Below are 12,682 nucleotides of genomic sequence, written 5' to 3' on the forward strand. Positions count from 1 at the left end.
AAGGAACTGAGCATCGGCTATTCTGGAAAGCCAGTTAAGTGTAAGTCGATTAAGAATGCAACTACTATATGAAAGATGTTTAAGACTGCAGCAAGGTCTAACACAGAAACAAGGGGGAATTATATTCTAGTACTTCTACACTAAAAATACATTTCAGCCAATTGAAATTCATTTTCCAGCAGAATCCATTTTAACAAGAAGTGACATTACTAAATATCAACAATTAAACATTAAATCATGAGAATTTCAGATTATGGTTGTCTTTAGCTAAGCTGAATATTACAAAATCTATACACAGATAGTCATACAACTTGGATATTTTCTTTGCCACTTGTGACCATTAATGGGGATGGAGGAGGGGTCGACAGGGAGAAAAAAAACCCTCACAGCAAGGTATCCTAGCTTCGAGTATGCGTCTCTATGCCTTTTAGGATTCCAGTGCATTATCAACCCTGCGACAGATGTAGGTGTTCAGTTTCAGAGCTCTAAACATGGCAAGTTCTACGTGACATTCTTTGGGTTCTGATTTCACTAAAACTCAAGTATGCTTCTGCTTCTTACTATGAGAAAGGACCTTATCAACTGAGTCAACTGTTTAACCTTCCACGAAAATGAAAATCTTTGGTGTTAAGTTAGGTACCATTTTTAAAGTTATTTATTATGTACTGATAATTTACATATTCCTGAAAAAACAAAACTAGAAACTGACACTTTGAAAAGAATAAACCTGTTTAGAAAGAACCTTGGCTTACTTGAATGTCATCAGTTAGAATGACTCACTTTGCCGCCCGGGCATTAATACATAAAAAGGAGTAATTTATATTTATACTCTTTGTAATGTGTGGGAGAAGAGAGTAGAAGAATGCAAATGAGTAATCCCTTTCCTGAAAAGTCTTTGACAAAAGAGTGTAAGATTTTAGAGAAAAGAGTAATTGCATCTGTCATCTTAGACTACCTAGATTAAAATGCCAACCAAAAAACAAAACAGTAAAAACACTCTCCTTTTCCTTTCGTTACTTATACCCATAGTATTATTAACATGTAACAAATTTTGTTTTCTGTAAAACTAGCTATGGGAAGAGAAGGGACCATGATAGATTATCAGAAAAAGTAAACAAGAGTAGCAAACAAGCCTGATTAAATAGATAACATATAATTTGAAATTTCATCTCTATTAAAATTTTGTGTAAATATATGAATTTTAAGAATTCATCTCAACAAACAAAATCATTATCCTTCATGAAAAGTTAAGATATGAAAAGCAGATGTATATTTTGACTGTCACCTAACTGTACAAAGGCAATTAAAGAACACATTAAGATAACATTTCTAAAGATATGAGCATTAAGTCTTATGGAAGGCCTGCCATTAAATTTTGGGAACACTTTTATTTCCAAAAATAAATTAATCCATTTCAGAATCTCATCTTCTAAAATAAACGCTTACCCCAAAAACCTGCCATTGCAGTTGGTGTTACTACTATAAGGCTCTTGCCAAGAGCAATCACTGCGCCATCTGGTTTGACAAACTAAGAGAGCCAGAGAGTAGCCATTCAAGTAACAGCTTTTTATCTCCATCAGTAAACTCACTGCAGACTACTATAGTTGAGATTCAAAGCTTAACTAATCTGGGAATCAAGCCACACTTCAGAACTCGGCTGATTCCATACTAATGTGCATCTTGAGTACAGCCTGCTCTTTCTTAATCTAATAAATTACCCTCCAGTAAAATGAGCTCGTCTGGGAACTATCATACAAAATCACATCGCTGCCACTGCTTTTGATTCTAATCAGGCTGTTTCACATGCCTCCATGACAGCTGGGAGCAGGTCACTTCAGGACTGCCCTAAAGTTGCTTCAATATTAGTACATCCTTGTTTAATGAGAACCAGATCATTTAGCGCAAGATTTTATAACAGGCAAATGAATTTCACCTCTTGACCATGCATTCAAATTTGTTGGAATGGATACTAAGAGAATGAGAATCATTATCTCAGAAATGTTCAGCAGTGTTAATGGCAAATAATAGTTGATGGAAGCCCAATTTGAACAGACTAACTATTAGGGGGAAATTTACCACAAATTCTTTTCAGCTAGCCTTCAAATATTCCTTTGATTTGAAATATGGTTATTTTTTTTCCTTTTAACTAAATATACTTTAGAAAAAAGTAACAAAAGAGCTGCTGTATACTTCTCACATCATAGTATCAGAAAGATAAGAAATAAAATTAACATAACCTTTCAATGGAACTGTTAAGTTATAAATCTGAGGGTCAAACTGAGTTATTTTTCTTAGGGTATAAGTTAGACGTTAAGAAATCATTCAAAAAATCTCTCTAAGCACAGTGACTCAGGTAACAGCCTACACACTAGCATAAGAACTAGCATTATAACAGGAGTCAGTTATTCACTTTAGGGAAGTGGCATTTATTTATGCCAATAAATGATGAAAAACTAATTAGCAATCATAAAAATAGAAGATGCTCATGTTCACCATTTTCCAGGTAATAATATTTTGCCTTCACTATCTTGGCAGATGGTGCAGACTCCTAGTTCCCAAGTTAATAGTAACCTCTCTGATGTAATTATTTGCTTGGTAGTAGATGACTGAGGTCAAAATTCTATCTATATCATCTGGAAAGAAAGCAATCCCAATGATCATAACAATGTAGCAATTAGATAAATGAAGAAAAGGGAAAGAAAATCAGAAGTTGATGTTATCCTAATTTCTCTGGCTAACATAGGCAGGTGTTTGATCCTCTATTCCAACACAGATTTATGTTTAAATTTAACTATAGCAGCTGTGTCAGAAGCAACTTTCACCTCCAAAAAGAAAACTAAGTTTTCCTTGATTAACTCCTTAAAAAAGAGAACAGTTGTAATCATGTACTTCAAAACTTTGGATCACTATAATACTATGCTCTCAAAGTCCTTTCATTGCCTTGAGAATCATGCAGGTGTGGTGTTGAAAGTGACCTTACTAGTTCACCTTTAGTTTTCTACCTGACTACTTCTCTTTCTAGAGGCCATAGTAGTACTGATGACATCTCCAGCTATTAATCATCTGAGCAACTTCCCCTTGGCTCTCTATACTTACTTCAAAGCCAACTTCTACGGAACACAGAATCAGTGAAGTAAATGCCCACTGTCCCTACCTTCTCCTTCCCCTGGTGGCAAAACCTGAAAGTGGGATTGCAGAAGCATTAGGTACTTCATTCACTCCCCAAAGTTGTGCAATGAAAGGGAAACATTTGGGAAAGCATAAACTGAGGTAACAAACTTACTCAACATAGTACGTCCCATACTGAGGGTCCTCTATTTTCTCCCAGCCGTAAGGAAGTTCTGCAAATTAAAAAAAAAAAAAAGAATTGAGTGAAATGCCAGTTTCAAAACCAACAAGAAAAGAATTTACCAAGTGAATTCCTGTCTTTTATTTCAATACACTGATATTTGGGAGACAGTAAGGTAAGAACTCGCTTTCAAAGTACAAATACAGTTTGACTCGAGAGGCTTCTTCAGTAACCAGTAAATGTCTCAACAAGTAATTAGAAGCAGAGAACAAAAGACAACATTAAACTTGAAAGTGTTTATTCGAATCATGAGTCATAAAAATGCTAGGTATTTAAAAATAACCACCTAGTATAGTTATTTCATTTAAACAGCTTTATAGCACTGATGTGAGACACATCCTGCAAGTCAATAACATGCAGTAGCTGCTCGTTAATTTTTTCACTATGATGCAAAGGAATTGTCCATTCTTTCTGTTATCACATGCTAACTCACTTCTCTCCACAGGAAAGTCCAGTCTTGGATTTAAGCCATTTCAAGTGGGTAATTTAGGTTTGCTTAAAATCTAAGAAAATACCTACTTTCTCTTGAAATAACAAGATCTAAGTGTCTGAAGGAAAACTACACAGTGCCTTGTGTAGAATCTCTATTTGTGTATGGTCACAAATAAATATCTTACATAGAATTATTACGTATTATTGCAAGTAAAGTGACCAATAAAATATAACCAGAAAAATTAAAGGTAGTTGAATTTCTGATAGCTAAAAAAATAAAAATATTCTGGTCTTTTCAACATAAACTGACCCTGTCAAGAAAGAATCTTTCCCTCCCACTAGCTTCCCTGGTGGTTCAGAGGGTAAAGCATCTGCCTGCAATGTGGGAGACCTGCATTTGATCCCTGGATCGGGAAGATCCCCTGGAGAAGGAAATGGCAACCCACTCCAGTATTCTTGCCTGGAGAATCCCATGGACAGAGGAGCCTGGTGGGCTACAGTTCACGGGGTCACAAAGGAGTTGGACACGACTGAGCGACTTCACTTTCTTTTCCCTCCCACTCTGTCTGTTTTCCAAGGTAAGGCTGCTGAAGAATCTTTTTATTAGTCAGACATGGTTTAAGTTGGCAGGAGTGATCCTAGCAGGTGGTTTTTATTTATCAATTATACACAGGAGCTCAGCAAGAAGGAAGTTTTTAAAAAATCTACAGTTGTACACTATAATAACCACTCTTTGATTTTCAATTTCTTGTAGACTGTGTTTCTGCTATACTGAAACACAGACACATGTGCATACATATACAAATGACACATGCTAGGCAGCAAACAGGCTTAGAAAATATCAAAGAACTTATTAATTTCATATCATTAAGCAGCAGTACAATGTATCCACTTTGTAAGAAAAAAATCCCATTGAACCTGATAAACAGTACAAACTGTTATGCTCTAATAAAAAGTATTATTCCACATTCAGGACAAAAGAGAATAGATGACCAGCCTCTTGATGAAAAGCTGTGAATCACCTCCACCCCTTTTTCTCCATTATAGTTCTCTGCCTATGTATATAATATTAACTGGTAGTTTTGAAGTCTGGTGAGCTTTTGCGGTTTTCCTTTGAAAAAATCTAGTTGAAATGTCTGAGATGGAAAAGATGAGAATAGCTGAAAAGTAACTACTATGTGAAAACAGATCAAAACAACTGAGAAGAACTGGGATATACTTCAGTTCACTTTGATCCTCCACAGTTACAAGGCAAACAATCATCAATTAAGTACAATATTTTATGACTCATGTGAACAGAAAAAAGAACAAAGAGCATCACTCATCACCCAGTTCTACAAGGGTTAAGTTGCAATCCACTGCATCCTGAAAGCAATTCGGGATGAAAAAATAAAACAGGATGAGACACTCTGTGCTTTGGATAAACGGGTCTTAGATAATTAGATGCATTATTGCAGGAAGAATTTCAATGACCCTAGTGACTTTTCTTCCTGTACACAGAAAAGTACTAAGACCATTAACTTGACATATCTATCTATTGTTTGTGATTAGCAGTAATCTTTTATTAAAATGCATGCTTGACTACATAGATATCCTAACCAAAAAATTCATATACATCCTGGCTCCTCTCCTAGCTCTTGGAACAGGTCCTCGGAGTTACTGAGTGCCTGTCTCCGGGGCATGGTCCTTGGTTAGACCCTAAATAAAAAAGCTCACAACTCTCATTCATGTGTGTGTCTTTCTTCAAGTCAACACCAAGCAACTGCTATATGAATAAAAGTATGTGTTGGATTGTATCTGTGAAAAACTTTCTATAATAATATTACCAAAGCAATATCATGGAGAATTTCCTATGAGAGAGAGATAATTTTCTTTAACAGAAACTTTCTTGAAATAGCATGGGAACTCAATTGTGCTATGTAAGGATGAATTCTACAACTGTACCACACCCGGATTTATGCTCTGTGAGAATTTTGGAGAATTTAAGCAACCATAAATTCAAGGGATTAGCATTAAAAAGCAGAGACATTACTTTGCCAACGAAGGTCTGTCTAGTCAAAGCTATGGTTTTCCAGTAGTCATGTATGGATGTGAGAGTTGGACTATAAAGAAAGCTGAGCACTGAAGAACTGATGCTTCTGAACTGTGGTGCTGGAGAAGACTCTTGAGAGTCCCTTGGACTGCAAGGAGATCCAACCAGTCCATCCTAAAGGAAATCAGTCCTGGATATTCATTGGAAGGACTGATGCTGAAGTTGAAACGCCAACACTTTGGCCACCTGATGCAAAGAACTGACTCATTTGAAAATACTGATGCTGGGAAAGATTGAAGGCGGGAGAAGGGGATGACAGAGGATGAGATGGTTGGATAGCCACACCGACTCAATGGACATGAGTTTGAGTAAGCTCCGGGAGTTGGTGATGGACAGGAAAGCCTGGCATGCTGCCGTCCATGGGGTCGCAGAGTCAGACACGACTGAGCGACTGAACTGAACTTAATTAAGCAACTATAGAGATAGTTGAAATATTCCATTTGCTCCCTGAAAAATTCACTAAGAAGGATGCCTAATAAAAGATCAACATAAATATATTTCAGTGTTAATGTGGAAGTTGAGTCAGCATTTTAGTTATCATTTAAAGTAGCAACTAACAGATAAAGTACAGTCCTTTCTTTAGGAGTGTAAACAAATGGGTAATTTATATTCTGGATTACTCCTAGCAATCCCTTTAAACTTTCACATGTGATAACATCAGGCAGGTTTTTCCAGGGTAGATTCATGGAGTTAAAGAAGTGATTATTACTTGCCCAGTTAAACTAAAGGTAATAAAATCAAGACTAAAATACCTAGCAATTTTATACACTATCCAATGAGTCAATTCATTTACTGAATTTCTCCCCCTTTTCTTTCCTTTTTTCCCTTTCTTCCTTCTCTTCCTCCCTTCTCCTTCCTTATACAAAAATAAAAATTAGAAACACAGTTCTTGACATCAAGGAGTTCATAGTTGAAAAGTGAAGACAGAAGAAAGAAATGATATAATGAAACAGAAATTGTGAAGGTGTTAGTTGCTCAGTTGTGTCCAACTCTGCAACCCCATGGACTATAGCCTGCCAGGCTTCTCCATCCATGGGATTTTCCAGGCAAAAATACTGGACTAGGTTTCCATTTCCTTCTCCAGGGGATCTTCCCAACCCAGGAATCAAACCTGGGTCTCCTGCATTGCAGGAAGATGCTTTACTGTCTGAGCTATCAGGGAAGCATAATAATGAAACAAGCAAGCTTTTGAGGGAGAGCTGAGGAACAACACCAATTGCTTGGTAAAACAGTCATCAGAAAAGTATTCTAAAAGATGGTGACATTTGAGCAGTCCTAAAGAATGAGTTGGGATTGGTGAGAGGGAGGCCATTTCACTGATCAAAGAGCACTGAGGGATTAAAACTGGCTGGCATTTTCAGTAATTACAGATAATTTGATAGGACTAGAGTGAAGTATGTATGCCAGGGGGCTTGTCTTATAATAGGAACCAAAACACATTTCTGGAGTGCTGGGTTAAGGAGTTTGGCCTTTATTTTGATGATGATGAAACTGATTAAACTGGACTGTGACATGATTAAATTATATTTGGGGAAGTTATGGGTAACAGTAATAAAGGATGAAATAGATGGAGTGGAGTGAAAATAAAGGCAGGCGAATAAGAAAATCATTAACAGCCTAGATAAGAAATTATGAAGGCTGGAGCTAAGGCACTGGCAGTGGGAATATAGAGAAATAATGGATAATAGAGACAAGCAAGTTGGAGCAACAGAACTTAATGACTAGCACGTAGATTGTGGGAGGGGAGGAAGTCAAGATGATACCCAGGTGAATGGCTGTTTAAGCATAAATATATTATAAAATGTTTATTGGAAAAAAAAAAAAATGTTTATTGGATACCTATGGAAACCACTGTGAGAAGAGGAAAAAAGTGTTAATTTGGATTTAGAGGCACTTAGGAGACAGATATCTGGAGGAGGAAATGGCAACCCACTCCAGTATTCTTGCCTGGAGAATCCCAAGGAGAGAGGAGCCTAGCGGGCTACAGCCATGGGGTGGCAAAGAGTTGGACACGACTGAAGTGACTGAGACAGCACAGGAGACAGATAAGAAGAAAAAAAATGATGGGCACCACTGGACACTTAAGAGACGACAGATTTTTTTAAGTTAGAATTGATAGAACTTGAAACTTAGCTGCAATGAATAAGATAGGGTGAGGAAAAAGTTGAGGATGATAACCAGTTTCAGGCTCACAGAACTGGGAGGATGTAAGGTCAGTTGGTGATGGCAGGAAGAGCAGGTACACAAAAGAATTAACTCGGTTTGGAAGGTGTTGCATTTGAGGGGCTATGCAATATCCTTGTAGACATACCTAAAAATTTCTTGGAAATATGAACCTGGTCCTGACCTCAAAAGAGAAACAGAGGAAGATAAAAGATCTGGGAGACACAGCAATTAAAGCTATGGCAGTGGACAAAATTACTGAGGTTAAGTTGTGAATAGAAAAGATGGACAATAGAAGCTTAGAAGCATTAACAATTTAAGGAGCAGAGTAAGAATAAGGGAATGGAGTCAAAGAAGACAGATGAGAAGAGCATGGTCAACACGAACAAATGCTTTATAAAGCTGTCAGGACAGGAGATAAGGGCTAAAAAGAGTCCACGAAATCTGGCAATCAGGCAGGTGGTTATGAGTAACATTAAGAAAAGCAGTTTCACTAGAAAGGTAGAGGGCAAAATTCAGCATACTGTAGTATTAAAGAGTAAATTGTGGAGTCCTTAAGAAATAGCCTTCTTGTTTTGCTTTGGAAACTCAGCTGTTTAAAAAAAAAAAAAATGCAGTTTGAGAACTCTGGAGGAAACGATAGGAAAGACCTAACCATATTTTCCTATTTTAAAAGCTAAAGCACCTCCCCCTGCCAAAAGTTGACTCAAAAAGCAAAGCTATTTCTGGCATATCAAGCCGCTGATTAGTTCTAAGGCCCATGAACTTATCATTTCTCTTCTCCAAATAGCATTTTTCTTATTTAAATATATAAATTATAATTGTTTTCTCATTGTGGACCTCTATTCAACTGATAATTTTCTTTTACCATTCTCTAAACTCTATAAAGGTATCAACATGAACACATTTTAGTAAAAATGTTTTTAGTAAAAATTTTAATCTTTCTTTCGTCATAAGAGAAAAGGAATGAGTTGAAAGTAGAATGGATTCCTGATGTTGAATTTTTAAGATAACCATTTAATTAACACATTAATTATTTTGAGTGGAAGACAAACATGTACACTCATTAAACCATCAGATATGGTATAAAAACACAGGTTATGAATAGCAGAAGACTGGGGAGAAAAGGGCAAGTCACTGTAAAGTTTTTCTAGATCTTAAATGTTCAGCAGAAGGCAAATAATATCTTAAACTATAAAAACTTACATTTAAAATACTGTTATTACTATCCCCTTTACTAGCATCAGCTCTGTGCAAGGTACTATGGAGACTACAATGTAAGTTAGATATAGTCTATTCTGCAAATAGCCTATTGTGGGGCTATCTGTCCCCTATTCAGGGAGGAGACCAAGTATATGGCAAATGTGGTAATGGCTGGCTGGGCATAAAACAAACAGGCTTCAAGTTCCAAATTTTGGGGTCCCCAAAGGGAAGCACAGGTTACTATGTAGCTCAGTCGGTAAAGAATCTGACTGCAGAGCAGGAGACCCAGGTTCAATTCCTGGGACGAGACGATCCCCTGGAGAAGGAAATGGCAACCCATTCCAGTACTCTTGCCTGGAGAATCCCATGGGATTGCAAGAGTCGGACACAACTTCGCGACTAAACCACCACATAGGGAAATACAGGTGATATTGCAAAGGCATATCCAGTAATAGGGGTGGGGGAGTAACTCTTGGATTAAAACACTTTGAACATTCCTGGAATACTGAGTGCAATTTTGGTTGCTCTATCTTAAGAATGATGCAATTAAGATCACCATATAATGTATTCTCCACTTTTGAGTTAAAGGAGACACTATTAATAATTACACTGGGACAGTAGGAATAAGATGGATTAGTTCTGCGCCAACTAAGACATACAGTCACCCATAACGCAAAGTGCTTTAGGGGAACACACTTTTGCAGAGAATCATTTTCAATTTCCTGAGCCCCTCTACTTTGTTCTCCAAGGAAGAAAGACTGTCTTATTTGACATGTGAGTTTCAGAGAATGAATTCAATGTGTTTGGCTCCGGGCCCTTTGGGTCCTCTTGTGGTTTTGGATGATAGCCTGCCTGCAGAGAGGGTGCAATCTGGTCTTTTGCCATATCTGCCTTGTGGGAGGAGCCAAACAACTGAACACAGAAGCTGGAGATTGAGTACTTAAGTCTCCCTCTGGTAAGCCCAATATTAGTAAGCCCAATACAGGTGTGGCGCTAAAGCCATTTTCACTCATCAGATGGTATTCTAATCTCATCTTTGTTTCCTATGTCTTATTTCTCTATTGACTCCTCTCTAATGAATGAAGATAGATTTTTTTCTTTTCTTTTTCTGGCCACGAGCCATGTGGGATCCCAACTTGCCACACCAGGGATTGAGCGCTTGCCCTCTGCATTGGAAGTGTGGAGTCTTAACCACTGGACCACCAGGGAAGTCCCAAGACAGAATTATTATTTTTTGCCTCCCCCAGAACCCTAAGGAGATTAAACATTATTTTCAAGAAGGATGCCCAAAGGATAGAGTGGCTTCTTTCCTTCTTTTCCTCCTCCTTTCCTTCCAAATATTTAAGTCTCAGCTGAAAGGATATATAGATAAGACAAAATTACTGCTCTTACAGAGTATAGGTATCTAGTAAGAATGCAATGCTGTAGGTGCTACAATAGAAACATGCTGTGCACAGAGGCAAGAACACCTAATTCTGACCTGGAAGAGAATAACAGAGGAGGCTACAAAAATTACACATTTGAGCTTAAAAGGATCAGCAGATATAAGCCAAGTGGACACAGGGAATAAGGTTGGTTCCTGGCATAAGAAATGGGCCTGTGGCAAAGATAAAAATATGTCATATTTATGGGATGAAAATACTTTGAGAAAGAAATAAAGAATACAGTTCAGTTACAAAAAATCTTCAGGATTTTCCCAAGGAGTCTAGACTTTATTCTGCTGACAGTAGGGAGCCATTAACTAAAATGGCCATTAACCTGAGCAAGGGAGAGGTATGAAGGCAGTTATATTTTAGAAAGATTAATGGATAATGTAGCTAAACTTTTTTGATCATGTAGTCTTATCAATAAAAAAATCTGACCATGTACTTCCAAGAGATTTACATATTCATAGACATGATGTACTAATCTACTAACATATACATAATAAACATATACAAAATAAACATTTAAAAAGGAGATAAAGACTAAATAAACAATTATCCCAATTTTACCTCAGCGTGCTTGAAAAGAGCTCTTATGAGGTGTATGAGAAGTGTCAGCTCCACCACTTTCTCACTGTTACCTTGGGCTTGCATATCTGTATTACCTTTACTCAGCAGTGTCTTTGCAGAAATCCTGTTAAGCCACATTTTAATTTTGTGTAAATTAAAAACCATGTAACATGGTCTATAAATCTACTTAACTGTGCACAAATAAACTGAAAAACTTTACAGGGCTCCTGACAAAAGCAAAGGAGTCGCCTTCATTCTTCCTTTAAGACACTCTGAGGAGTGTGCATGATAATCTGACAAATAGAATGAAGTAGAATGCCATTGCCAATCTGTATGTAAAATAGTAGAGATGTTTATTTTTTCCCAATAAAAACATGATACTGACATTTTCTTCCTGTACCTAAATAGTTGGAATGCCATCATTTATTTTATAGACCACTGGCATAAAAGATACATTGGAGGAGAACTGTAGGAAAAAAAAAAACCAGAATAATCCAAATGTGTGGTAGTTAGAGGAAGGGAGAGGATGATATTTACAAAAAAAAAAAAAAAAAGCATGAATACATAGAGAATAGGGAGCATAGGGAGCTATAGGAAAAAGCAAATATAGCAAAATGATCATTATAATACATGTATTCACTGAAAAACTCAGTTTTTATATATGTTGGAAAATTTTCATAATAATATATTGCCAAAATACAGAAAAAAGAAAGAGCAGCAGGGATTGGAAACTATATAGGGGAAGAGCAAGAGGAGAAGCAGCAGCAAATACAACTCAAAGGATTTTGCCCAGATGATTATAAGGATGGTACCTAAGAGAGAAAGCAAAATGTAGGGACTGTGGGAGAAAGATGCTAAATTCAGTTTTAAATATGTTTATCTGAAGGGTCAGTAGGGCAAATCAAAAAGAAAGTCTCAAAAGTAGTAGGAAATACAGAAACAGGATTCAGAACAGAGGACAACACTAGAGATTTAGACAAGGAGACTAGCTGCAGTAAGTTGATAATTAAGGCTATGAAAATAAATACATTCTACAAGGGAAAACAGGAAAAGGCAGAGAACTGAACTGAAACAATCAGTTGGTAGGAAAATGAATGAAAGGGTGAAAGGGTTAGTCGCTCAGTCATGTCTGACTCTTTGCCACCCAATGGACTGTAGGCAGCAGGTTCTTCTGTCCATGTTATTCTCCAGGCAAGAATACTGGACTGGGTTGCCAGTCCCTTCTCCAGGGGATCTTTCTGACCCAGGAATCAAACCTGGGTCTCCTGCCTTACAGGCAGATTCTTCATCATCTAAGCCACCCAGGGAAGCCCTAGAAAAAGAAAAGGAATGGAGCCTGGCAAAAGAGACATCCTGAAAAGACTAATACCACATTCATAATCTTTAAAAAGTCCAATTCTGTAATATTACATATTCTAGATCACCTTCACAATGGCTGATTTCACCTTG

The 12,682-nt window shown here is 37.2% G+C and overlaps 1 protein-coding gene across 5 annotated transcripts in view; it reads right to left on the bottom strand.

Moving 5' to 3' along the window:
* Positions 1-12,682, bottom strand: part of MAGI3 (membrane associated guanylate kinase, WW and PDZ domain containing 3) — a 245,445-nt gene that overhangs the window by 54,248 nt on the left and 178,515 nt on the right. For all 5 annotated transcript variants that reach the window (XM_043460185.1, XM_043460184.1, XM_043460186.1 and 2 more), the window contains exon 7: positions 3,284-3,341. In XM_043460185.1, the coding sequence (XP_043316120.1) occupies positions 3,284-3,341 (58 nt within the window). The remainder of the gene's footprint in view (positions 1-3,283; positions 3,342-12,682) is intronic.

The sequence above is a fragment of the Cervus canadensis genome, chromosome 2 (assembly GCF_019320065.1).
Source record: "Cervus canadensis isolate Bull #8, Minnesota chromosome 2, ASM1932006v1, whole genome shotgun sequence".
Classification (NCBI taxonomy): Eukaryota; Metazoa; Chordata; class Mammalia; order Artiodactyla; family Cervidae; genus Cervus; species Cervus canadensis.